Source organism: Daucus carota, chromosome 8, assembly GCF_001625215.2.
Source record: "Daucus carota subsp. sativus chromosome 8, DH1 v3.0, whole genome shotgun sequence".
Classification (NCBI taxonomy): Eukaryota; Viridiplantae; Streptophyta; class Magnoliopsida; order Apiales; family Apiaceae; genus Daucus; species Daucus carota.
Window position 1 is genome coordinate 31,046,320 of NC_030388.2, and position 24,669 is coordinate 31,070,988.

Consider the following 24,669-nt stretch of genomic DNA (forward strand, 5'->3'; position numbering starts at 1 on the left):
ATGCTGACGTGGCAACAAATAAGTAATATGGGGCCCACTTGAAAATAGACAACAAACGTAATTTGCACCACCTTTTACCAGTTGACTGTTACTCCAGTCTGTCATAAGTGTCATCTACCCTCAAGCACACGTTAGTTTTCATTTGTATGTATATACTATATGTATCTTTAATTATTTATTGTGTGTATAATTGTGTATACACTCTGTAATTTCACCTGCTCTTGATTTGGTTGATTTAGAGTCTTGATTTCTTGATGACCCTTTGAGATTTTCTGCAGGGTTTTGTGGGAATTCAACAAGTCTTGAAAATTCAGGTGAGTTTTTTTTTGTGTAATTAATGTTTTGTCTGGTCATTTACTTGATTTTTGCCAAGATTTTATGTGGGTCAGTGTTGAAACGTCCAGTAATGAAGTAGAAAGGTTAAAAATTTAATCTTTTTGTCTTGTGGTAGATATTTTGAAAAGAGTTTTAAGGGAATTGTTGAAGTAACAGTGAATTTTGTGTTAAAAATGTAATCTTTTGTCTTTTGGTTGATGTATCAGATAGAGATTAGTTGAATTGTAGTTAGTGAATACTAGTGCTTCTGATATGTTCAATTTTGGTTATTCTGCAAGAAATTATGTTATTGGCAAGTTTTCAGGAAATTACCTACTTTCTTAGTTTGTTATGCCACAGATAACAATTGTTTGTGGTGAATTTTCATTGGTTTCTGGAGGAAGAAGATTATGGTATTTGGTAGTGAACATATTAGGGAGACGCATGTTTTGGATTTATGAAATTAGAAGCTTGATGTTGCAGTGAACATCTTACATCTAGAAGTTTAGGCGTCTAGCGTATTTGTTTGTTTTCGTTTCATATCAGTTTGGATATGCTAATACGCTATAGTATAGGTCAAGGTCTGGGAAAGGTCTGGTGTACGCAAGGTTTAGGGAAGGTTCCAGTGTAGGTAGGTTCCAGTAGGTCCTGGTATAACAATCGTCTCCCTTATTATTCACTAATAGGGGCTCGAGTATGTGGGCTTGCTATCTATCTAACCTAGAGGCTAATAAGCAGACAGTTAACCATTGCGTCATGCATCTTTCTGTAGGTTGTTCTATATCAACAAGTTATGCTCATTGCTAGTACATTAATGATCTCTGTATAGGGACTAAACTCGATTTCAGGCGTAAGTAGACATAGCTTGTTTTGATAAGTAATGGGGTTGATTCCTCAGTCCCTCTAGTTTGTAATACATCCAGTTACTTCAAGGCTTCAGACAAATACATTTGATTGACGTGGATGCAAATCTCATCAATTCAAAGAATTTACCATACAATTGGCCTTTACACAGACTGCTGAATTTCCTGCTGGAATTGAATTTATCCTTGTAATTTTTCACCTTTATGAAGATTAAGTTTTAACTCTAGCCCATCTTGTTAGTTGCAGTTACAAATGAGAACTCAGGTTGTAGGCCAGCATGTTCCAAAAGAGTTGTGGCTTAGTATGTTCCAAATTTCCGTTCCACCAGGGTCCTTGAGATGTTATTAACTAATATGAAACTGTCAGCCCCTTGCAACAAATTGTATTGAAGATTAAACAAGCAAGTTTCTTTTTTCTTTCTGCCAATTCATACAAGTTTCTCAATTTTTGTTGTCATAAGTTTGTCTGTGGGTAAAGGTTCTACTTTACTTTTTGTATCTTAATCATTCTAATTTTTGTACTTTCGCAGTTCGGCAATCCCATAACACATATATGGCAGGGGAAGATGGTGAAGATTTTTATGTTGATATTGGTGATTCAGAGTCTGGGAAAAACGCAGCACGTGAAGATATGTCGTCTGACTCTAAAGACATGTTGGATATAGGCAGTGCCATGGAAGCTTTAACCAGAGTGGACTTGGATTTGGCGTACTCTTCCGAGAAATTAGTTAATTTGGACACACTTATGATGCATGTTTGGGCATGGGAAAAAGAATTTGAAGCGCTGGCTACAGATGATATATCTGTTGATTGCATAGAGAAAGCATTGGCATATGATCTCTTATCTGGTATCTTAGAATCAGAGGTAAGAGCACTGGAAAATTTCATGAGTACCCTTCAACTTCAGATGGCTGATGCACGGCTTAAAATATCTTCCTGCGGCCACTTAAGAGAATTGTTCACTGCAGTGGAGGTTAAATTGTACGATTCTGAAGAGTCTCTGAAGCAATCACAGGAGCATGCATTGGAAATGAAGATGCAGTTAACCAAGTTGCAAATGACATCATTGGCATTTAATCCAACCGATTGTAAGTTAAGCGATATTGACAATGAAGATCATATTAGTTATCTGTTAGCAGGGAAGTTGTGTGATGCTCGATTGTTTCTGACATTTAATTTGTAACAGGGAAATATAACAGTAACACAGGTTTGCCAGATGATTCTCAAGGGTCCATCGCGAGGCCACAAATGCAAACAGCTGAACAGAGACATGTTTTAAGAATGTTGGAAAAGTCTCTTGCACGAGAGCTTGATTTTGAGAAAAAGCTAACAGCACTTAAACAAAATGAAGAAGATTTGAAATTGAAGCTACAACTTACCGAGCAGGTATCATTCTTTATGGAAGAAGCAGCAGAGGTTGTTTGGGGTAGATTTATAGAGGCAGAAAATACAGCGGAGGTTCTAATGGGAATCTCGAAGGAAATGGTAGGGCGACTTCAAGTTGTCCAATTCAATCGTAACGGTTCAATTCAACGAGAAGAGGAGATGAAAGTTAAACTTCAAGATTGCATAGAACAGTTGAGAGCGAAAGAAGTCCTTATACAAAAGCTTAGCATCAGTGAACCACATCTTATGACAAATGATACTGAAGTTATAATGTTAAGGGAAAAGGTTAACAGTCTAGAAGAACAACTGAGAGAATCTGTGTCACAACTGCAAAAGGCAAATGTATCCAATAAAGCATATCAAGAGCAACTTAAGGATATGGACTATACAATTGAGTCTTTGAAAGAAAACATTTATGATGCTGAGAATAGGGCAGATGATGCAGAAACCAAGACTACACAGTTAACAGAGACCAACCTTGAACTAACAGAAGAGCTAGGTTTACTAAAAAGTAGTAATGATAGTAACACAAAGAAGGCGAGCTTACTAGAGAAGCAGTCAAGGGACCTTGAGCTTCAATTACAACATGCAAAGGCGTCCTCTGAAGCCAGTCAGGAGCAGCAAAACATGTTGTATTCTGCTATTTGGGATATGGAAACTCTAATCGATGAACTGAAACAGAAGGTTTCCCAATTTGAGAACAAAGCTGAAAATGCAGAGGAGCAATGTATTTTATCAACCGAAACAAATGTTGATCTTAATAGAGAGTTGGAATTTCTACGGGGCAAAATTGAGCGCCTAGAGACATCTTTAGAGGAATCTAGAGTTGAGAAGATAGCTAGTGCAAAAGACGTTAATATCAAAACCAGTCTCATCATGGATATGGTCATGCAGCTAGCCACTGAAAGGAAGCGTATTCAAGAGCAGGTAGCTCTCTCTCATCGCAATTGTTTGCATCCCCCGAGTCAACTTTTCCTTCCCTCCCCCTCCCCCTCTCCTACAAATATTAGATCTTAGGATGTCATCATGAGTTGGTTGTTTGTATTGGCTTGATTGATAGAGATATTAGTGTATCATTGTTTGAGGCGTGTGGAACCTACTAAATAGAGTTTCTTGCAGATGTATTCTTTATCATCGCAAAACAGAAGTTTGATGGCTAAGTTGCAGAATACAACAGATGGATCTGCAGGCCTGCAAAATGGAGTGGTTGACAATAACAACTTATCAGGTCATAATGAAAGTAATGCTCATATCATGACACAGCCCTCACCTGATAGTATCAAGGCAAGCTCCTCTTCTGCTCTTGGATCACGAAAACATAAAACAAAGGGATATAAATCTCAATGCTTTTTAATTAATTTCTGTTTTCATTTTGGTCTGCAGTAACTTCTTTCTTACTCCACCAATAGTACAATACAAACCTAGCCTGAAATTTGTTTTGCTTACAAATCTGGTTTCACATCTTATATAAATCAGTTATTAAGGTGTCTCCAGTTTAATTCAAAGGGCGTCTCCACTAGACACAAGTCCACATAATATACCCTGGAGATTTCTCTGGCTTTTGATTTTCTTAGTTATAATTAAAAATTATATGTTCTCTGCTGACACAAGAATAGATATCAAGCCTCCTGATATATCAATTTTGGCCAAAATTTATATGCAGCACTTGAGTTCCATATATCTCATACAATCATTCTCATTTGTTGCCGAAAGTCTATCTAATGTGAATAACTGATTATCGCAACAAATGAGTTGATTCTGCAGGGTGGAGCAATGTTTTCGAGGCCCTGTACCGTTTAAAATGGATTTTTTTCAAAGATAGTGAGATAAAGTTGAGGTGTGTAAAAAAAACAAAGGGCCAATTATGCAATCTCTTAGACAGAATTGTTGTCAAACTAATAAATATATCGCTAAACTTCACAAACTATATAACCAAATATTTAAAGATTTTTAAGTCACGCACTTACTATTCTTGAATCTGCTAATGTCAAAGAGGATAGTAGGATTCATGTATCTTAGTATGTGATCTGATATTGTGTGCTGAACTTTAGACCATAATAATACTTAAGAATCCATAATCCATGTCTCATCTTTCAAAATTGTTTTGGATGTTATGACATCAGACTGAAGAAATATTAGAAGATCCACCTGCCTGTACAACTGCAGTTGAGCCGTCCACTTCTACAGAATGCGCCAATGATTCAGATTCGAGTTATGACGAGGAGGAAGCTGTACAAACAGGGAAGCCTCGCCATAAGTATTTCTTTATGACAATTCTTGTGCTGCTGGTTTCAGTTTTAGCAGCTTATCTATTTGACAACAAAGCCGCCTTCTTCAGTGCATTAAAATTGCCAACTGATCCCATTCAGGGATTCTTGTAACTCAGTCCGTTTGTTCACATGTATGATTTGATTGATTGGTTGGTTTGGCATGTATCATGTGATTTAGTGTTCACCTTGCCTCTTGGAAACCATGTTTTTTCCAAGATGAGATTAAATTAGGAGATGTGAATATCTGTAACTTTTTTTTTAAATCGTCAGTATAGCAGTCAGAGATTGCATTTACAATCCCCCAAATGATTTGTAACATTTGGCCCAAATCTATTTTTTCTAGTGAAATTTGCACATATATGTTGACTCCAATGAATTCATTTGTTTTTTTATGCTATATTTAAGTTTTTGGTATCAGATTTGCCATCTATGCAATTTTTAGTATTGTAAAATGTGTATAGTCTTAAGAATAGCATGAATTTCACGAAGAGAACGCGGAATTTTTGCCTCCTGATGCGTGATCAGGCTCCCCGGGCTATGATCAAGCCCTCACGGATTTCTTTCTGAACTTTTCCCAGAAGGCCTCGTTTGAATGCTTATATTCAAACTTTCCGTCCCTTTCACGTTAGACAATTCCTAACAGTAACTCTCAGACTGCCGCTTATTTTGTTTCAAATTTAAAGATTCGGAGTTATGGAGTCGAAGACTTTAGTTTATGGCAGCAGTTATCAATGGCATTGAAGGAAATCTTAAATCATATAAATATTACGTAGAAAAAGAAGTGTTAAGAAATGAAAGAAACGAGAAATTGACAGGTAGACTTTAAAGGTTGTTGACACGCCTGCCGCAAGTACGTTCTGCATTTGATGAACTGAGGGCTCCATTTCAGATGTTCGACATTTTGGTCTCATTCGTCGATGTCAGTTGGACAGTCCGTCTCAATAATCAAAGCCTGTGGGGATTTTTGTTGTACTTTCTGATTCTTCATGTGTGTTTTGTAACAATTTGTGGTGCTGGTCTGCTGAGCGTGTATCACGTTGCAGATATGATCACAAAAATGGATCAATCCATCAAATGTCATGTCTGATAACAACACATGGTTGTAAGTCCCAACAACGTCCATGGTATGTCATTTGGAGCGGAACCGACGACGAGCATGAGCCTTCCCATGTGATACCGCACATGATGTGAAGGGTCAACCCGGGTCAAGATTGAAAATTTGAAATGATCAAATTTAGCCCGAACATTATTTTTGACCGGGTAAAACCGACCGGTTGTAAGTCTCAACCACGTCCCTGACATGTCACCAGAGGGGAACCGACATGGAAGACGAGCCTGAGCCTTTCCATGTGACACCGCACATGATGTTAAGAGTCGACCCTCACTTGTAAGACGAGTTTGAGCATGTCCATGTGACACGCATAATGTTCAAGGTGGTCAAGATTAAAATAGAACAAAATTAGTCCAAACATCATTTTCGACCGACCGGTTAGAGTAAAACCGACTGGTTGTAAGTCCCAACCACATCCCTTGCATGTCAATGGAGTGGAACTTGCATGTAAGACGAGCGTGAGCTCACAGTCAGATCGAAATTAACCCAAACATCATTTTTCATCGGTTAGGTAAAACTAACCGTTTTGGCGGTCGGTTATGACTTGGTTTCTTGTGCTGCAAAACAGAATTACCCGATGCTACACTTCTCTTACTTAGAATAAACAAGGCAAACCAAAGGAGGGAATTCTGTTACAAAGGTAGCTAATGAGGCATAAGAGTATATATGGGCTATAACTTAAGAGCATCTCCAATATTCAACAGATCATCAATACCATTTCCTCAAAAGTTTGTAACAAACTGGTTATCCCTTGGCCAAAAGTTTCTCATTCCAATTCCAACTCTATCGCGTACTTAATTAACAATCCAAAGGGTCCAAATACGCCAGGTTCTTCGTATACCAGTAACTACAAACAATGTGATCTTGTGTAAAAGTGTAAAGTTATTTTCTTTGAAAGCAGGAAACACATATGTTTGTTAGGTCATTGTGTAATCTTGTTTCGACATGCATATCTTGTCATAACTCATAACTGATAAGTCGATCCTCGTTCCCCTGACAGAAGCCGACGAATTATACTGATGGAATTCTGCAGGACCACAATTCTGATAAAATTAAAAAAAAAATTATGGCCTCATGCATTAGCAGTAGCATGAGCCACTCATTTCTTGTGCAGCACGGACCGCTTCGCCTATAAATTACATAGAGCACTGGGGCACTACTGCACACAGCATCTACATTTGGTAATTCAACCAAGTGTTAATTTCCTATAAACAAGTGTGAATTAAGCATGGGGTTCTTACTTGAGCCCCGGAGTTCAAGGACTAGTGTTGTACCTATCATCTTTTCGTGTTTTTGGTTGATTTTTCTAGTGCAATTGTCAGTTGCACGCGTGATCCAGCTGAAATGGGAAGTGGAGTACAAGCACTGGTCTCCAGATTGCATTGAGAGTGTAGTTATGGCGACTAATGGCACGTTTCCAGGTCCGACCATTGAGGCTACTGCCGGTGATACTATTAATATTACGCTTACAAATCTTCTTTTCACTGAAGGCCTAGTCATTCATTGGCACGGTATCACCCAGGTCTGTTCAATCTAGCCTATATGCAGTTATTAATTTGTACCATTGTTCAATTTTTTCGATCTGAGTACTTGAAAATGGTATATGATCCAATTAAGGTCTCATTTCCCTCAAATTATCATTACTCAGTTTTTTGTTGTTGTTCTGGTATGTAGAAAGGAACGCCGTGGGCTGATGGAACTGCATCCATCTCTCAGTGTGCTATAAACTCCGGGGAAACCTTTGTCTACAGTTTTACGGTTGAAAAGGTAGCAGTGCAGACATATATGTAAATTATCATTCCATGCAATCTGGTATAATGTTGCTTGTTTGCAGGCTGGAACATTCTTCTACCACGGGCACTATGGAATGCAGAGATCAGCTGGTTTATATGGATCTCTTATAGTACACGAAGCTGAACCACACCGACAACCATTCAGATATGATGGAGAGTTTAATCTTTTGTTGAGTGACTGGTGGCATCAGAATGTTCATAGACAAGAGGTTGATCTTTCTGGAGTACCTCTCGTCTTTATAGGTGAACCTCAGGTAATTGTTTCGCGAGTGATACATGATTGACAGAACGACAGAAAATAATAATACAGTGATCATGACATTTTGTAGGCTATTCTCATAAATGGAAAAGGTCAGTACAATTGTTCAATTGCTGCACATTTTGATGAGTCTGCAAACGTCTGCAATTTTACAAAGAAAGAGCAATGTAAGCCAGAGATTCTCCGAGTGAAGCCAAACAAGATATATCGGATAAGGATAGCCAGTACTACTGCATTGGCTTCGCTCAACTTCATGATTCAGGTAATTCAAAGCCTCTGATCAACCATGTAAAAACAGAAAATTTTAAAATTTAATTATGTTTTTCTCATTTTTGTTGTTGATATGGCAAAGGGTCACAAGCTAGAAGTGGTGGAGGCAGACGGAAACTATGTGAAGCCATTTCTGGTAGATGATCTTGACATTTATTCTGGAGAAAGCTATTCAGTTCTGCTACATACTAATCAAGGCCCCCCCTCGGGGAATTATTGGATATCGGTAGGTGTCAGAGGAAGAAAGCCTGGTAATCCTCCAACTCCTCCAGCTTTAGCAATTCTGAATTACTACCCCATGACACCAGTGTCAAAGCACCCGAATTCAGCTCCTCCGGTTCATCCTGTCTGGAATAATTACACACATAGCAAACTATTTTCAAACAGGATCAAAGCCCTGACAGGCCTAAAATCACAGAATTTAGAGTATAAACCCCCTCCACTTAAGCAAGACCGGAGAATTGTGCTTCTCAACACACAAAACTATATAAAGGAGAACATAAAATGGGCTATCAACAACATGTCCTTAACGTTGCCAAGCACGCCTTACTTGGGAGCCATCAGATATGGTCTAGACAACGCGTTCACCCAAGAGAGTCCTCCGGATCATTACAATAGTCCTAATTACAACATTGAGAACCCACCACCAAATGGCACCAATGCAATTTACAGCAATGCAGTGTACAAGTTATTATCCAATAAGGTGATCGACGTGATTCTTCAGAATGCTAACGCGTTGACTGAAGGCCAAAGCGAGATTCACCCTTGGCATTTGCACGGGCATGACTTTTGGGTGTTGGGATATGGAGAAGGGAAGTTTAGTGATGCAAATGAGACTCTGTTTAACACGGTGGATCCACCGTTAAGGAACACTGTGGTGGTTTATCCCTACGGCTGGACTGCATTGAGATTTGAAACTGATAATCCAGGCGTGTGGGCGTTTCATTGTCATATTGAACCACATCTGCATATGGGCATGGGTGTTATATTTGCAGAAGGTGTCGAAGAAATTAAGAAAATGACAGTAAATAAAGAAGCTCTGGTCTGTGGACTGACTGGGAAGATGTTTATGAACAGCCACAAAGACTAAGAATAATTCATGAGCTCTAGGCTCTAGCCATCAGCCTTGTTGACATTTCAATATTTATGACTGTAATTTTAATGAATGAATAGCAAATTCGAATCCCATATTATTTCTGCAAAAAAGATTATCACTTTAAAAATGTTAAGTGACCGATTCTCCTAAAACCTCAAGGTGTTAGGAGGAGAGCTTACCAGGATCACATTGTACTATAACATTCCTCTAGAGCTCATTTGCAAGTCTTAGCTCTGATACCATTCTAAGTAACCAATTCTCCTAAAACCTCAAGGTGTTAGGAGGAGGGCTTACCAGGATCACATTGTATAAACGCGTTTAATGAAGCATATGCAGAAACCAATACACAGTTGACATCGACAAATCTTGAACTAACAGAGGAGCTAGATGAACTAAAAGGCAATATAGCAGCACAAAGAACGCGATCCTGCCAGAGAAAGAACACGTGCAACAACGACAGATCATTATCAGTTCTTCCTAAATCAGAAATTTGTTTCTGCTGGGGCAAAAAATCACCATCACAATACCACAGAATTTAATAAAATCAGGCTTCAAAGAAAAAGGTTTACAACATTGATGAATCATATATTCTACATTGATGCCTACATTAATTAATTAGCCTAATATAATCTTGCATATCTTCTCACCACTTAGCTACATATAAATAAGCTCAAAAAGTCTGTCACTTGTCATCTATTACTATAGTTTGTATCATTACATTGCACACATCATTTTGTATAAACACATTTATAGTACACATTGCATAATATAATGGAGTCATCTTCTTCATCAAAAGTTGCAGCTTTTTGCTTCATCCTCTTGTTATTTGTATCCAGTTAGTCTATTCCTCAATCTCTCACATTTTTCGGTTTGTAAATGGTTACATAAATTCGATGTTTTTTGATAAATATATAACGCTCTAATTTTTGGCACACATGCTTGCTTGTTCAGAATATAGTAAAAATTTCCCTAAATATATGTGTTACAAATCAAAACATATTCAATTAAAAAACACACAGAGTATAACCCTATTTCTCATAAATAAAGTTTATTTGACTTTTTTTAAGACAATCTCTTTTTTTTTTGTCAAATAATGAATGTAAAACACTTCTTTAATATTTATATCTAGAAAAATTATTAAAAAGTAAAATAACCAGTTGCCAAACAGGCACATAATCTGTGTGTTCCTAGTCGGTTGATTTATATAGGCATAAGATTAATATTGTTCGGTTAAAAATTGGTCAATTTACAGATTCGCAGGTGTTTGGAACATCGGAATCGAGTAAAGCGCAGATAAAGAAGCAGCCGGACGGACATAACATAAGGTGTAAAACAGATGACGATTGCAGAAACCCTTGCGTGTTTTTCCATTGGAGATTTTGGAGTTGTATGCTAGGTTACTGTGTCTGTTACAACTAACGTTCATGAATCATGCATGTAAATTTTATGATGATGTGATTGTTTAATTTATTATGAGGAATTATTAGTAATTTATAATATTTGTTATTGTTATCAAAGTACTTTAGACTTGGGGAATTTTGTAATCTTCGTAGTAATTAAAAAGAATAACTGTTGTTATTCATTTGGTGCTTTTCCACTTAAAACAATTTTTGATGTTCTGAAAGAAACAACTGCTTTTAATGTCGGAAATTCTAAAAATTTGCATGAATCTAATCAAATCATCCTTCATTTTATTGTAATTTCTGTTTATAATTATTTCCGTCCCATTTATCGGTCGTATTTACTGTATGTTCCAAAATTCTTGTTCACTTTCAGTTAATATGCAGGTTTTCAAATGACCTCTTAAAATAAGTAATTGATGGAATGCAAAGGTGTTTTCTGTATTCTGATGCAACAAACTACTGCTAAATTATTATTATCATACAAGACTCTGGCAGTGGCAGATTTGACTATAAAATTAAAATAAAATTAAAAAAGTCAAATTTTTTTTATAAAAAATTAAGAGGAGTCAAAAATAATGAAAGAGATCAATTACAATTCTACAATTTAAAATACGTATAATATTAAAAATAAATAAATTTAAGAGGTGATTGGCCCCTACCAAAATCCGCCACTGACCCTGATCATTAGCATTAAGCTGCGTTGAACATATATAGGTCGTCATCATTGTCGCTCGACCTTGGCCCTTAATCATCATTACTCTTTATCCAGATATATTGCTTACACAAAAGAGGAATGGCAGGGGAGGAGATTAGTATTCACAATATCATGTCCGAGCTTGGGCGACTGTCCGATACTAATTTAACCTGTAAAATAAAATTTTCGGATTCGAGTCGAATCCTGATGAACTCAAAATTAAAACGAAATAAACGAGTCAATTTCGGGTTACTCAAAATTGTGTATATATAATATAAGAATCTATTAGACATTTGAAGCACTTTCATCTCTAAGAGTTCTGCTTCTTGCTCTAAAAATGTTAAAGAACTTGGAACCTGAGAAGTTTATTTAGAGATCATAAATTGTTGAATAGACAACAGAGATCCTTCTTTGGTCCCTTTACATATTTATAAAAAATATTTATATTTATGTATTATTAATTGGTGAAATTTAACAAAAAAAAAATATAAGTCAGAGATTTTATAAAAATAGACTTAGTGAAATTTTGATTTAATAAAAAATTAATTTAATAACATTTATTTATTATAGTTTTCATATATGGCTAGAATTCTTGATTATGTCAAAATCATGCATTATTTATCAACCAAATATGATCTCTAATTTGGTCTCGTGGTGTAAAAAGAAGATGGCGTCACAAGGCAACGAGGTGGCTAATGGAAGCACCGGAAAACAAGACGTTGACATTTTTAATTTTTAAAAGAAGCATATATGCACCTTTTCTAGGGTTAGGTTCAAAGATGACGCCTAATAAAACCACCTCTACATGAGAAACACGATCACGTTCGAATACATGTATACCATTAATTACATGATTGGCTTAAAGAACGTTTTGTTTAGAGTAGTTTGGTTAAGTTTAAAATTACGGAGTTAGTTTAAAATATTTAATAATTTATAAATTAATTAATAAAATTATAATAATAGAAATAAAAATAATTTATACTCCCTCTGTCCCTCTCATTTGTTTACAGTTACTATTTTGGGGTGTCCCTCTCATTTCTTTACATTACCATAAATAGTAAGTTTTTCTCATCATTACACCCACTATCTTCCCCCACTATCTCATACTGTATTTAATTACACCCACTACTTTCCTCCACTATCTCAAATCTATTATTAAATATTGATAGGTCCCACCACTTTACCCACTTTTCATCTAACTTTACTCATTTTTCATACATTGTCTTGGTCTCCGTGTCCCCCTTCAATGTAAACAATTGAGGGGGACGGAGGGAGTAGATAATTTATAATATGAATAATTTTATCTGAAAAAAGTTGAAAATTTTAAGTCAATAAAAAATAACATCAATCTAACTTTTTTACTTTCTGATTTATTTCTGACCTACCATATAAACAGATATTTTTCAGATATTAATCTGAAACATTTTATATAAGCTCCTGCTTAAAGTTTTAAAACCCTATTTAAAACCTAAATAAACAGGCTCTTGGTAATTTTTCTGTCGAGGATTTTTCATCAGTCGTCGTTTTACATTAATCTTTCTATGACCCGGAACTTTTGATCGTCTCTTCCCATTGGCTCTCTAATATTTTTGTGGATTAAGTCCTTAGCGTGCAGGTAATGGAAGTTTATTTTCTTGATGATCATCGTTCCTTTTTCAGAAAGGCCAAAACTGAAAAGAAAAAAGAAATTTATTAAAGCTTGGTCTCTTTTTGGTCGACTAAACATAATTATTGATGCAAGATAGATAAGACACATTTGATCACTAGCTAGATGAAATTTGGTTTGCAATAGGAGTAGGTAATTATCTAAAGAAATTAAAAAAAGTAGTTTGAATACGATTAGATAGTCCAAGTGGTGGGTTTATTAGGAGACTCGGGTTTGATTCTAAGTCATTCGAAAGGTATTAAAACAGATATTAATTTGTAAGGCATATAAGGCTGCATTGTAAAAAAAAAAAAAAAAATCAAAGTTGCCGTCCAACTTTTAGGACAACATTTCATATATACATCAACAGCTTCAACTTTTTAGTTATGATTCCCTAAAATTTAATTCAAACACCTTGTGGATTCGATGAATATAATACAATTATATTTGTTTATATAAATGAAAATAGAGTATTGAATTTGTTAGCGCGCCATCTAAATTATCTAATTTATTTAATTGAAGATATTTTTTATTTCGGAAGATGGTCTTAGTATCAATAGTGAAAATGATAATACGAGAAATAGGAAACTCGCGCGAATTTGAGATTTTTAAGTTTTTTTATGTCGATCATTTCATATCAATTATTTTTCTAAAAATATAGAAAATAGAAAAATCGAACTTTGAAAAGTTCAATTTCTTACTCCCTCCGTTTTGAAATATAGGTCGCTTGACTTTTTTGCACGCAATTCTAAGTGTTTTGACTGCATGCTAAAAATTATTATTTTTAAAATTTTCTTTTTTTGAATAAAAATATGTGATATATATTTTTATTCCGAAAAGGTAAATTTAAAAAATAATAATTTTTACCATGCGGTCAAAGAACTTAAAAATATGTGAAAAAAAGTCAAGCGACCTATATTTCAAAACAAAGGGAGTAAGATTTTTCTAGAAAAATGATCTTTGAACTCGGTTCACTAGTGGGATACAAATTATAGGAGCACAAAGTTTTAATACTTGATTTGAGGAGATCAGTAATAATCCTATAACTAATGGCGAGACAAATCCCATTATAGCATAAAACACAGTCGAACAACTTTGTTATCCACTTCGACAGTGGATTCAAGAAGACTTTAGTGAACTTAATTATAAATTAATCATCCACTACGATTTAATTGTAGTATTAGAACATAACAAAGCATTATCAATTAACATGAGACAAATCTTCACACTTTCTAGCCTCCTTCGCCATTAAAATGTGCACTTACTTGACATCTAAAAATAAATATTATGGATAAATGTATGTGCACCTACTTTACATAATCTATTATTATACTCGAAATATCAAAATGTGTTCCTAATCCCTATGGTGTGTACAAAGAAGGACTAATTAGGCTGGAAGCCAAAATATGGGACAAGAAACTCATGCGAAAAAAAACTTTTATATCGACTATGTTAATTATCTCATATTTTAAATTCGAAGTGGGTGCACAGATATTCATCAAATAGGACAAAATTGGTCGTCGGTAATAATCGGCTAAAACTTATAAATTATTACTCCGTCCATCCCATTCAATTTTTAACATACCTTTTAAAACTCTTTTAAAATATAATTTTACAGACTATTTTTAAATTATCTTTTCTCTGAATAAAAGTTTGATGTTTAAACTTATATTCAGAAAAAAAATAATTAAAAAATATAATGCAACTATATTTTACAAGAAGTCTCGAGGTGAACGTATACAATTCACTGGAACGGAGATTTAAGTCGATTAATGATGGGATCATTATTGATAGGAGATGGTAGTCGATAGTGTGAGTTCAATCGAATTTGAAACACATTAGTGATCAACAAATCAATTGATTACGTTGGCTGAGAATTTCAGTTCTAAATGAGTCCAACTTAGTTATAGTCATACGAGGATCATACGATAGATCTTCTTCCCGATGTCATAAAAGGATTATACAAAATAAGAAATATGAAAGATTACAAAATATAAGAAATATCAAATCAATTAGCAGATCTTCTTAATCAATTGATGAAGCTTCTTCGAGCATATATATCAAGCTGCATTATCATGGTTGAAAAGAAATGCGATCGGGAATTTATAGTGGAAGAAAATAAATAAAAAAGGGAGAGAAAGTGGAGACAAAACACACGTTAGAGTGAACGCAAGTGATGATTCCAAAATCAAAAGCTTGCAAAAACTTGGAGTTCATGGAAGCATATGGCTGGAAATATGACATGACGAGGTCCCATAAAATAGTGTCGATCAATAATGCCAGATACGGCCAGCTTTGTATTATTATTATTAAATTAATTGTAATAAAACATTGTTTAGTGACTAATTTGTTGTATTATAATTTGTTCTAGGTATTCTGTCCCTCCAAGCTTCTTAAAGACGCACAAGTGACTTCTCTCTTAACGTTACTCCATCCTTTCCCCACGTGCGGGGTTTCTTCGTTATTTGACATGTATTTTAAATTTTTTAAAAAATATAATAATTTATATCAAATTTTTATTAATGAACATTAAAAATTTTATAACATTAGATTTAATAAAAATATTAAATGAGTGCCCGAATTCTCTGTCCGGAGGTAATTTTAGTAATTTTGTGATTAAATGTACAATGAGAGAATGCATATTACAAATTGCGATAATATCCGGATTTCAAAATGGAAAATGCTAGATACTCGAAAAAAATTTCTAATTTTTTTTCCAAATCTACTTGGCAACATATGATTGGTTCAGCTCACACTAATAATATAATAATGATTCTGTATATGCACATCAACCACTCGATTAAAACTAGCCATTTTGTCTACCGCATTATTTGAAAAAATATTTCAGGAATAATATTTGGGGTACGTGACACTACCTGATCGAAATAGTCGGGACTAAGAGCATCTCCAGCAGCTTCCCTATATGGTGTCCTAAGCTATTAATATAAGGAATATGACATAAAACATAACTCCAGCAGAGTCCTAGCCATCCCTTAAAAAGTTAGGATGCCCACTTCATTCCTCATTTTTAAGGATTGGAGAACCATTCCTCATACTATTTTGAGGAATAAAATATTCACTTCTCTCCTTTTCTCCCTCTTTCCCTCCTTTCTCTCTCCTATTTACAAGTTGAATATAATACTATTATAATAATAATATGGAATAGAAATAGGGAATGCTGTTGGAGTTCCGATTCAATAAAATATAATAATCCCTTAAAAAATAAATATTTTATTATATATTTAGAAAACATGTTAGAACTCTGCTGGAGATGCTCTAAACACGATAAATATTTTGTTTACTGATTTTACTATGAACCAATCGCATTGTCCTACTGTATTTTGGTTCCGTACACTGCCGTCAGCTTTTGTATGCGGTTCCCAGTAGGATCATCGCTCGCACCACCTAAATTACCAACTGTCTCTCATATTATGTTGATACGCGCGAGCACACGTGTACCACATTGACGACGCTGTTCTTAGTTATCCCATGAAGACACCATCCGTCGCACCAGATTTTTTACTTTACTTTTTGGTACGCATGTTCATAATATTTTGCGACGAAAATGAGTATGTTATAGTCGGATTATCATTACACTATACTCTACTTCTCGTTTATTTGTTTAGCAATTTATTTTTCGGGATTGTTTGAGCCCGAGCCTCGAAATCACATTTAGAGGAATTGCGAGCCATAATTATGGATCAGCATCTATGTAGGATCTATGTATATAAATACGTGTTGGAATGATATATGATCCTGTAAGCCATCCTCCTAATATGATGAGGTATTAAGAGAATTGATCACTTGAAACTTGAAATGTCGAGACTTACAGCAGATTCGGGATGGTAGAATAATATATGATCCTCATGAACCTCTTCCTAATGAAATTTTGGGAGAATTGGTCGATTAACAATATACGTGAGAACAGTAGATTACACTAAGTATTACAGGAAAGATGGAAAATGCGTTTCATTTTCATCAGTAGTGCACCAATGAAAGGTCTTTCTCATATTTATTTTTAGTTGGCTTCTTTTTATGGATGGATACATATATTTTCAGCAAAAATAATGGTCTGGTGACCTCAAGAATTGACACTCTGCAATTCACAATACCCAGGTCCAGATCTTTGAAAAAGTTGACGAATCAGAATCTACCAGGCATGAATCTGTACTTTAAATAAATTTCGATAGAGGATAGGAATGCTGAATTATTTGAATCATCGCTCAATAATTTAGGAAAAAAAAAAGTAAATAGAAAGAGATTGAGACGCTGCGGTTACGTACTGCAGGTTTCGAAAGAGACACTGCAGATAGTTTCGTAGCATTATGTATTTGGCCCGGTTTTATTTATGAATTATTGAGATTCGAGAGGGAGGGTGTGTAGCTTTCTGTGACAGTGACAATGAAACACTGAATGCATGCAGGACGCAAGGAAAAAACGGAGATACGTGTCTGATTGTCGGACTCTGGCAATAATTTGATAACTTTACATGTTTGTGGCTCAGAAGAAGCGTCAGAGTGTTCATACCAATGTCCGGGCGTGAAGTATGTGTTACGGCCTTATGGGGACTCCAGGCAAAATGAACAGTCGGGTAACATACACGAGTGATACGAAGAACTTTCATGTACTAAAGGAACATGATCAAGATTAAAGTTGAAAGAGAACGAAGCGAATTCGGACAAGTAAACTCTGCACTGCTGGTTGAAGCAATTTACAAAGTTCTCATGATTCGGCTCAAGACGATTACATAAAGAAATAAAGTTGAAAGGTGGATGAGTATAATGAATTGCATGAACTAATTGAGATATGAGTAAAAACTTTTCAGATCATTATAATGGTACTTCTCTCATGAGAAAGTGGAGTTCACTTTTATAGTCGTATGTATAATGTAGTATATGATCCTGGTAAGCCCGAGTTGTAGAGGACTCGAGTTTAATGACATATACGTATCTAATTGAATTAAAGAGGAATGCATATATCTAATATCCACTACAACAATTTAACAGTAACCACACCAATCATTGTTTGCATACATCATACACATTTTGAAGTGCTATTACTATAGATGTTTATGTCTTGTGCCTTTTGAATGCTTTAACACAGTTGTTCTTAGCTAATTTTGCTTCCACTTTCCTTGACTTCCCTTGCTATATAAGAACCCTACACTTCTCATCTAATCCAAATCCAAATCCACATTATCTGCTAAACAGAACTTGAACTTCAGCATTTGCATTCATAATTATTTATCTAATTAGCCATGCTTTTCCCTTCTGAATACGCGGAAATCCAGTCCCTGAATCAAGACCATCCCTCCCCTTTTGTCAATAATTTCGCGGTATCGATGCAAGAAGCCTGCATGCCATCAGTCCTCCAATACAACACATTCTTGACCAACTTACCAAACTTTCAGGCCAATGTTCCTGTTCATGACTTCTCCTCATGTGTCAGCAATAACTCGACGTCAGATGAAGGGGATGATCAGCTGCACACCAACATGATCATCGACGAGAGAAAGCAGAGGAGGATGATTTCCAACAGAGAATCTGCTAGACGATCCAGGATGCGCAAGCAGAAGCATCTTGATGAGCTGTGGTCTCAGGTGGTTCGTCTGAGGACTGAAAATTACAGCCTCATCGACAAGCTGAACAATCTGTCAGAGAGCCATGACAAGGTACTTGAAGAAAATGCAAAGCTCAAGGAAGAAAATTCAGGCCTTCGACAAATGCTAACTGATGCACAACTTTCTAGTACTTACAATAGCTTGAAGGATCTGGAGGAAGCTCATTTCAATGCAGAATCTTCTTCTGACCAATCCATCAGTAATTCCCAGTGATAAATAATATTATCATCACAAATTTAGAAATGAAAAATAAAAAAGTATAGATGTTAATGCTGATGGTGGGCTACTTTATTGTCTAACAATGCACTGATCTTTGTTCTCCTGCTATTAAATCTTGAATCATATATATCATCCCAAAGTACTAATTATTAAAGAATTCATTGCAATACTCAAAAAAACCAATAATACCATACATACATTGTGGCACAAAGACACGGTACGTAAAATTAGCAAAAACAATGACGGAACCAGAAATTAAAATAGTTATCATAAGTTTTTAGAAAGACGGGTGACGCGTCAGAAACATATTTTGCTGATGTTTTGCAATATTTAGTAAACCGGACATCCAGTATTCCATCGGGTACTTCTTTGAACCGACAATTTTATGTTTCTATAAAAACTTGGCCAAAATTTTTGATCTGTCATCTGTTTAAATATTTTATTTTCTTAAATTTATCACGCACCGAAATATGTGGATGAATTTGATGGAGTTCTGAGGGTGAAGGTCCCAGAAATCCTGTTCAGGACATAATAGCTGAGGCAATACTGGGACAAATGCTGGTGGGGGCTGTTAATGGCCAATACTACCCCAGAAGCATTATACTCTATAATTTCTAATTTTCGACCAATTCCAAAACTATTTTTCGAAAGAAGAAAGGTGTGAAAACAGAGCTAAATTAGGCTTAAAATTTTTATTTTTTTTTGAAATATGAATTTAGTTTGAAATATTGTCCCGTCTGATTGTGTTTGTCTCCATGAATATAAAACCCTGGGTCTTAATAAATTCGAGATATTAAAACAGTTGGTGGTCTAAATAAAATGTTATTGGTTTGTATGTCCTGATTTGAAAAACTGTGAAATTTTAGCATTTAACTGGATAAAAGAAGTCGTGTTGAGTTATAAGTCACAATTTTAATTTCAGTTAAACGGGCTCTGGATTTTGGTGAATTTGTTGCAGCCCAGATAAAAGAAGTCAGTAATAGATTTTTTTTCACTTGAGAAGGAGAAACACTCACTCTCTGTCTTATCCATTTCATCCTGTTTCATTACAAGACTTGAACTGAAGATCTTGTTACAACAAGAAAACCATGAGTTGTTTAACTCAACCACTGTCCACTACAATGAACCAGAACATATCATACATGTCATGTTTTGTCAATCCTTTAACTTCAGTTTCTTACAGAATGCTATCTACTTCAAGAAAACATCAGCAGCCTGCTTTCTTGAAGACCAGAGCAATGGGTAGAGAGCTTTTCTTCAACCATGATGGAGCTGCTACAAGGAAGCTTCTGGTAGCTTCTCTATATTGTATTAAGCAATAAAGTATTTAAGTAAAGAGACATAGGTGGTATTAGATGTTGATGGGCACTATCGATGATTGTAGGCAGGTGTGGAGCTGGTGGCGGAGCTGGTGGGAGTGACATTGGGCCCAAAAGGAAGAAATGTGGTTTTGCAAAATAAGTATGGACCTCCCAAGATTGTTAATGATGGTGAAACTGTTCTTAAACAGGTCTCTCTACCTTTCCTAATTATCACAAAAAAAAAAAAAAAAAGGAAGAAGAGTAAATTGTATGATTTATTTTATTTTATTTTTCTGCAGTTTAAATTTGAAAGTTGCAGGGAGTGGTTGTAATAATTCTTGCTTATGCTTGGGACCGGTAGAGAATTTACTTAATTCCTTATGGATCATGAAATCCCTGCAGTTTCTTGATTTGCTAGTGTTGAATGTGACTTCCAATATTAAGTACAGATTATTCAGGAATTAATGAAATTACTAAAAAAGGTTGTATATCTAGCACAGAAGGCTCCAATGTGTGCAAGGTCTGGAAAAGTTTCTGGGTTATGAAAATGTACTATAATGTAATAGAACAGCTTAGCATAATCTTAGTTCTAAGTTTCTTAAATCTCATAACTTGCTTAGTCAGGACTTCTGGTGTCTGTCCAGAATTTATTAGTAATTCAGTAATGTGGTAAATGTAAATTGTTTAGAGAGGGATGTTTGTTATCTAGTCAAGGATTGAAAATCTATAATGATAGATCTTTTGTCATATAGATTGAGCTAGAGGATCATCTGGAGAATGTCGGTGTAAAGTTAGTGAGGCAAGCTGGAGCAAAAACAAACGACCTTGCTGGTGATGGATCCACCACATCTGTTTTGCTTGCTCACGGTCTGATTGCTGAGGGCGTGAAGGTGTGACGTAATTCTGTGACCATTTTTTAAATGCATTTTACCATCAAGATTGAAATATGAGAATTTAATCAAATTAAGTTTCTCTGGTCACTCTTTAACTTTTAGCTACCTCTAGGTTATTGCTGCTGGGATGAACCCTATTCAGATATCACGTGGAATTGAGAAAACTGCTTTAGCCCTTGTTTCTGAGCTTAAGTCAATGTCAAGAGAGGTAGAGAATGTTTCCTCTTCCACAATACTAAATATATGAGGGATATTTTTTCGGACTTCAAAGAACAAGAATTGTCAAGGCAAAGAACATCAAATTCCCATTTTCAAGGTCGAAGCAGATGACAGAGTTACTCTGTGTTGGCTGATAACAACTGCCATACTTCTCATACCTTGCAGGTTGAGGATCATGAGATTGCAGATGTTGCCTCTGTCAGTGCTGGTAATGATCCTGCAGTGGGAAAGATGATTTCTGAAGCTCTTGAACAAGTGGGAAAGAGAGGGGTGATCACAATTGAGAGGGGGAATTCTGTTAACAACACTTTACAAATTGTAGAAGGAATGAAGTTTGATCGCGGATATTTGTCTCCATATTTTGTCACTGATAGACGAAGAATGATTGTTCAACTTCAGAACTGCAAGGTCAGGCTCTTAACCTTGTTCAGGTCTTAAATGCTGCTTTATGGAGTGATTAGCCTGTGCAAATTTCATTGATGCAGTTACTTTTGGTAGACAAAATCATCAAAAATCCAAAGGAGATGTTGAAAATACTGGATAACGCAGTAAGGGAGGAGTACCCGATTCTGATAGTTGCAGAGGGCATTGAGCAGGAAGCTCTGGCTCCAGTAATAAGGAACAAACTCAAGGGAGTTCTGAAAGCAGCTGCCATTAAAGCTCCTGCATTTGGCGAGCGCAAGAGCCACTGCTTGGATGACATTGCTATATTAACTGGAGGTAGTAAAAGCAATTTTACATATCAAATTAGTATTAATAACAAATTAACAAGATAACCATTACCATATGAGAATTTCTATACTGTGATCTTCAGGTACAGTAATCAGAGATGAGATGGGTTTAACCCTTGAAAAAGCACGAAAGGAGTTATTGGGGACTACCACGAAGGTAGTAATTACGAAAGATTCTACTTTGATTGTTACTGATGGCAGCACTCAAGCCGCTGTTAAAAAAAGAGTCTCGCAGATTGAAAATCTTGTAAAGGTAATAAAAATGGTTTGCTGTCTTGTTTCTACCAAATAATGTTCCAGTTCCATGTTTCCTATAATGAAATCATTTAACATATTGCCAAAGTATAATAGATCATAAGACCCTTTTTCAAACTTCAGATCATTTTGTAACCTGATGCTGTGCTATCATAATTAGTCATTCAAGCTACTGAGGTTTCTGTTGACACTGATAAATGAATTTTTTGTAGAATACGAAAGAGAAGTTTCAAAAGAAGATACTGAATGAAAGGATTGCAAGACTATCTGGAGGAATTGCCATTATTCAGGTAAATTCTCAATTGTTTAGGAGTTTACAGATACAAAAACACTGATGGCAATCATGTTTGATTCAATTATAGGTAGGTGCACAAACACAGATTGAGCAAAAGGATAAACAATTGAGGATAGAAGATGCTGTTAATGCAACCAAGGTTCTTACTCAATTCTTGCAGTGAATAGTGATGCAGATTCTATATGTTGTTTGTCGCTAGTAATAAAGTCTCTCTATAACGAATTCCAGGCAGCAATTGATGAAGGAGTTGTAGTTGGCGGAGGCTGTTGTCTTTTAAGGCTATCTCTGAGAGTGGATGAAATTATGAATACTTTGGACAATGAAGAGCAGAAGGTATAATAATCCCATATCCTTCCGGATCTTGCTTTTTGTCTTCCCTGTGATCTGAATTAGTTTTTCTAAGAGTTGAGATGTCTAGCAGACTGGCGTGTAAGTTTGATCAATGACTAATTCAATGTATGTGAAACTCAAGATAGGAGCCGAAATATTTAAAAGAGCTTTGAGTTATCCAGCAAGACAGATAGCCAAAAACGCGGGAGTGAATGGAAACGTTGTTATAGAAAAGGTACAAGATTATTCTGAAATCTTCAATATATTATTTGGGAGCCTAGACAAGCGGCTCATATACAATTTTAGAATGATTTTATTGTAAAACTTCTGCACACAGGTTTTGTCCGTCGATGATGCAAAATATGGATATAATGCTGCAAAAGACCAATATGAGGATTTGATGGCTGCTGGAATTCTTGATCCGACAAAGGTATTTTCAAAGCCATAGATGATCATTTCATGTGTAGTAGGAGAACAAGAGAATCTTTCACACTGCAGAGTTTTTTTTTTTTTGTAAAACTAATGTTCCAAAGAAACACTAAAATGAATCTGGCCTGATTCTACAGTGATTAGGACACTTTTAAAAGGAGATGCTGTAAACATGCAATTCATAGAATTGACTAGGTCCTCCTTTATATCTATTGCAGGTAGTTAGATGTTGCATAGAGAATGCAGCATCGGTTGCAAAGACCTTTTTAATGTCTGATGCTGTTGTCATATACATCGACGAGCCAGCCCCCAGAAGAAGGAGAAGACCAATGCCCGCTTTAGATGAACCAGCCCCCAGCAGCAGAAGAAGGCCAATGCCTAGTTTAGGTGATCTAGCCCCCAGCAGGAGAAGACCAATGCCCTCTTTGGATGATCTAGCCCCCGGCATGAGAAGACCAATGCCCTCTTTGGATGATCTAGCCCCCGGCATGAGAAGACCAATGCCCTCTTTGGATGATCTAGCCCCCGGCATGAGAAGACCAATGCCCTCTTTGGATGATCTAGCCCCCGGCAGGAGAAGACCAATGCCCACCCCTGGTATGGGGCCACTTGGCCTATAATCTCACTCGTAAATTTTCAGACTTCCAAACCATTTAATATTTCCCACCACCAACAAGAAATTCAGCTCGGAAAATCAATCCAGAGGTTCAGCAAGATTTTCATCTATGTCATCTGCTAGTCATGACAGACTTAAGCAACATATCAGTTGCCACTGGTTGATCAGGGAAAATTTTACGTCAAAGATCATTAAAACCCGGTGGTAACTATTAAGCGAGCAGATGAAAGATACCTGGACTGGGAAATCATACCAGAGTGTAAATAAAATGACAATTAGTTGTCACTAAGTAGCCTAAGTAGAGAAGATACAGAGTCTTCTAATGTATTAGTTAGATTCTATAGTGAAATCTCTTGTAATATATATTATATAGAGATGTTATTTTGTCTCATTTCATAGTTTAAAGTTTTGGATTTGCAAATTTAGCAAGCTTAAATTGTTGTGGAAATAATGCAATGCTTTTCCCTAGGAGGATGGATAAGCCTGTAAAAATTGGCCAAAATGTTACAAACTCTGCAGGAACAAGACAGAGCTCTGTGAGATTGTCCATATCACTATTGTCATCTAATGAGCAACTCTCAGTTGGTTTCATAATAATTCTGATTAATTTTATTCAGCTCTTATTCAATGGATTCATTTCTCCGACGGGTCATGAC

At 35.8% G+C, this 24,669-nt stretch overlaps 4 protein-coding genes across 9 annotated transcripts; all 4 read left to right on the forward strand.

Annotated features, from left to right (window-relative positions):
• The first annotated feature begins 51 nt into the window (after positions 1 to 51).
• LOC108199572 (WPP domain-interacting tail-anchored protein 2) lies at positions 52 to 5,192 on the forward strand. 4 transcript variants are annotated; one of them, XM_017367452.2, is made up of 6 exons: positions 52 to 144; positions 279 to 314; positions 1,709 to 2,266; positions 2,365 to 3,491; positions 3,684 to 3,848; positions 4,688 to 5,192. In XM_017367452.2, the coding sequence occupies exons 3-6, from the start codon at positions 1,732 to 1,734 to the stop codon at positions 4,943 to 4,945; spliced, it is 2,085 nt and encodes a 694-aa protein (XP_017222941.1). In that variant the 5' UTR covers positions 52 to 144; positions 279 to 314; positions 1,709 to 1,731; the 3' UTR covers positions 4,946 to 5,192. The 4 variants fall into 4 exon arrangements, with proteins under 4 accessions (XP_017222941.1, XP_017222942.1, XP_017222939.1 ...); XM_017367453.2 differs by having other exon boundaries at positions 113 to 130; XM_017367450.2 differs by lacking the exon at positions 52 to 144 and adding an exon at positions 1,420 to 1,579 and having other exon boundaries at positions 151 to 314.
• Positions 5,193 to 7,099: 1,907 nt separating this feature from the next.
• On the forward strand, positions 7,100 to 9,453 carry LOC108199574 (L-ascorbate oxidase). Its single transcript, XM_017367458.2, has 5 exons — positions 7,100 to 7,467; positions 7,620 to 7,712; positions 7,780 to 7,992; positions 8,068 to 8,259; positions 8,350 to 9,453. Exons 1-5 carry the CDS (start codon positions 7,174 to 7,176, stop codon positions 9,355 to 9,357), a joined length of 1,800 nt encoding a protein of 599 aa, XP_017222947.1. The 5' UTR covers positions 7,100 to 7,173; the 3' UTR covers positions 9,358 to 9,453.
• Positions 9,454 to 18,196: 8,743 nt separating this feature from the next.
• LOC108198750 (basic leucine zipper 43-like) lies at positions 18,197 to 19,045 on the forward strand. The gene has a single exon (XM_017366527.2). It carries the CDS (start codon positions 18,363 to 18,365, stop codon positions 18,936 to 18,938), a length of 576 nt encoding a protein of 191 aa, XP_017222016.1. The 5' UTR covers positions 18,197 to 18,362; the 3' UTR covers positions 18,939 to 19,045.
• An 850-nt stretch (positions 19,046 to 19,895) lies between these two features.
• On the forward strand, positions 19,896 to 24,513 carry LOC108199364 (chaperonin 60 subunit beta 4, chloroplastic). Of its 3 annotated transcripts, XM_017367148.2 has the most exons (13): positions 19,909 to 20,236; positions 20,329 to 20,454; positions 20,998 to 21,135; positions 21,251 to 21,346; positions 21,523 to 21,765; positions 21,843 to 22,077; positions 22,172 to 22,341; positions 22,556 to 22,633; positions 22,706 to 22,777; positions 22,867 to 22,971; positions 23,111 to 23,203; positions 23,306 to 23,398; positions 23,616 to 24,513. In XM_017367148.2, exons 1-13 carry the CDS (start codon positions 20,033 to 20,035, stop codon positions 24,015 to 24,017), a joined length of 2,055 nt encoding a protein of 684 aa, XP_017222637.2. In that variant the 5' UTR covers positions 19,909 to 20,032; the 3' UTR covers positions 24,018 to 24,513. The 3 variants fall into 3 exon arrangements, 2 of the variants coding, with proteins under 2 accessions (XP_063939572.1, XP_017222637.2); XR_010286560.1 differs by lacking the exon at positions 23,616 to 24,513 and having other exon boundaries at positions 19,897 to 20,236; positions 23,115 to 23,203; XM_064083502.1 differs by lacking the exons at positions 23,306 to 23,398; positions 23,616 to 24,513 and having other exon boundaries at positions 19,896 to 20,236; positions 23,060 to 23,194.
• The last annotated feature ends 156 nt before the right edge of the window (positions 24,514 to 24,669 follow it).

Bases quoted from the DNA above. Each gene is read 5' to 3' on its own strand.
- LOC108199572 (XM_017367452.2), top strand. From the start codon at position 1,732: ATGGCAGGGGAAGATGGTGAAGATTTTTATGTTGATATTGGTGATTCA. The intron at 2,267-2,364 runs GTAAGTTAAGCG...AATTTGTAACAG, and splicing joins GGCATTTAATCCAACCGATT to GGAAATATAACAGTAACACA. The intron at 3,849-4,687 runs GCAAGCTCCTCT...TTATGACATCAG, and splicing joins CCTCACCTGATAGTATCAAG to ACTGAAGAAATATTAGAAGA.
- LOC108199574 (XM_017367458.2), top strand. From the start codon at position 7,174: ATGGGGTTCTTACTTGAGCCCCGGAGTTCAAGGACTAGTGTTGTACCT. The intron at 7,713-7,779 runs GTAGCAGTGCAG...GCTTGTTTGCAG, and splicing joins ACAGTTTTACGGTTGAAAAG to GCTGGAACATTCTTCTACCA. The intron at 8,260-8,349 runs GTAATTCAAAGC...GATATGGCAAAG, and splicing joins CGCTCAACTTCATGATTCAG to GGTCACAAGCTAGAAGTGGT.
- LOC108198750 (XM_017366527.2), top strand. From the start codon at position 18,363: ATGCTTTTCCCTTCTGAATACGCGGAAATCCAGTCCCTGAATCAAGAC.
- LOC108199364 (XM_017367148.2), top strand. From the start codon at position 20,033: ATGAGTTGTTTAACTCAACCACTGTCCACTACAATGAACCAGAACATA. The intron at 20,455-20,997 runs GTCTCTCTACCT...TTTGTCATATAG, and splicing joins GTGAAACTGTTCTTAAACAG to ATTGAGCTAGAGGATCATCT. The intron at 21,347-21,522 runs GTAGAGAATGTT...CATACCTTGCAG, and splicing joins TTAAGTCAATGTCAAGAGAG to GTTGAGGATCATGAGATTGC.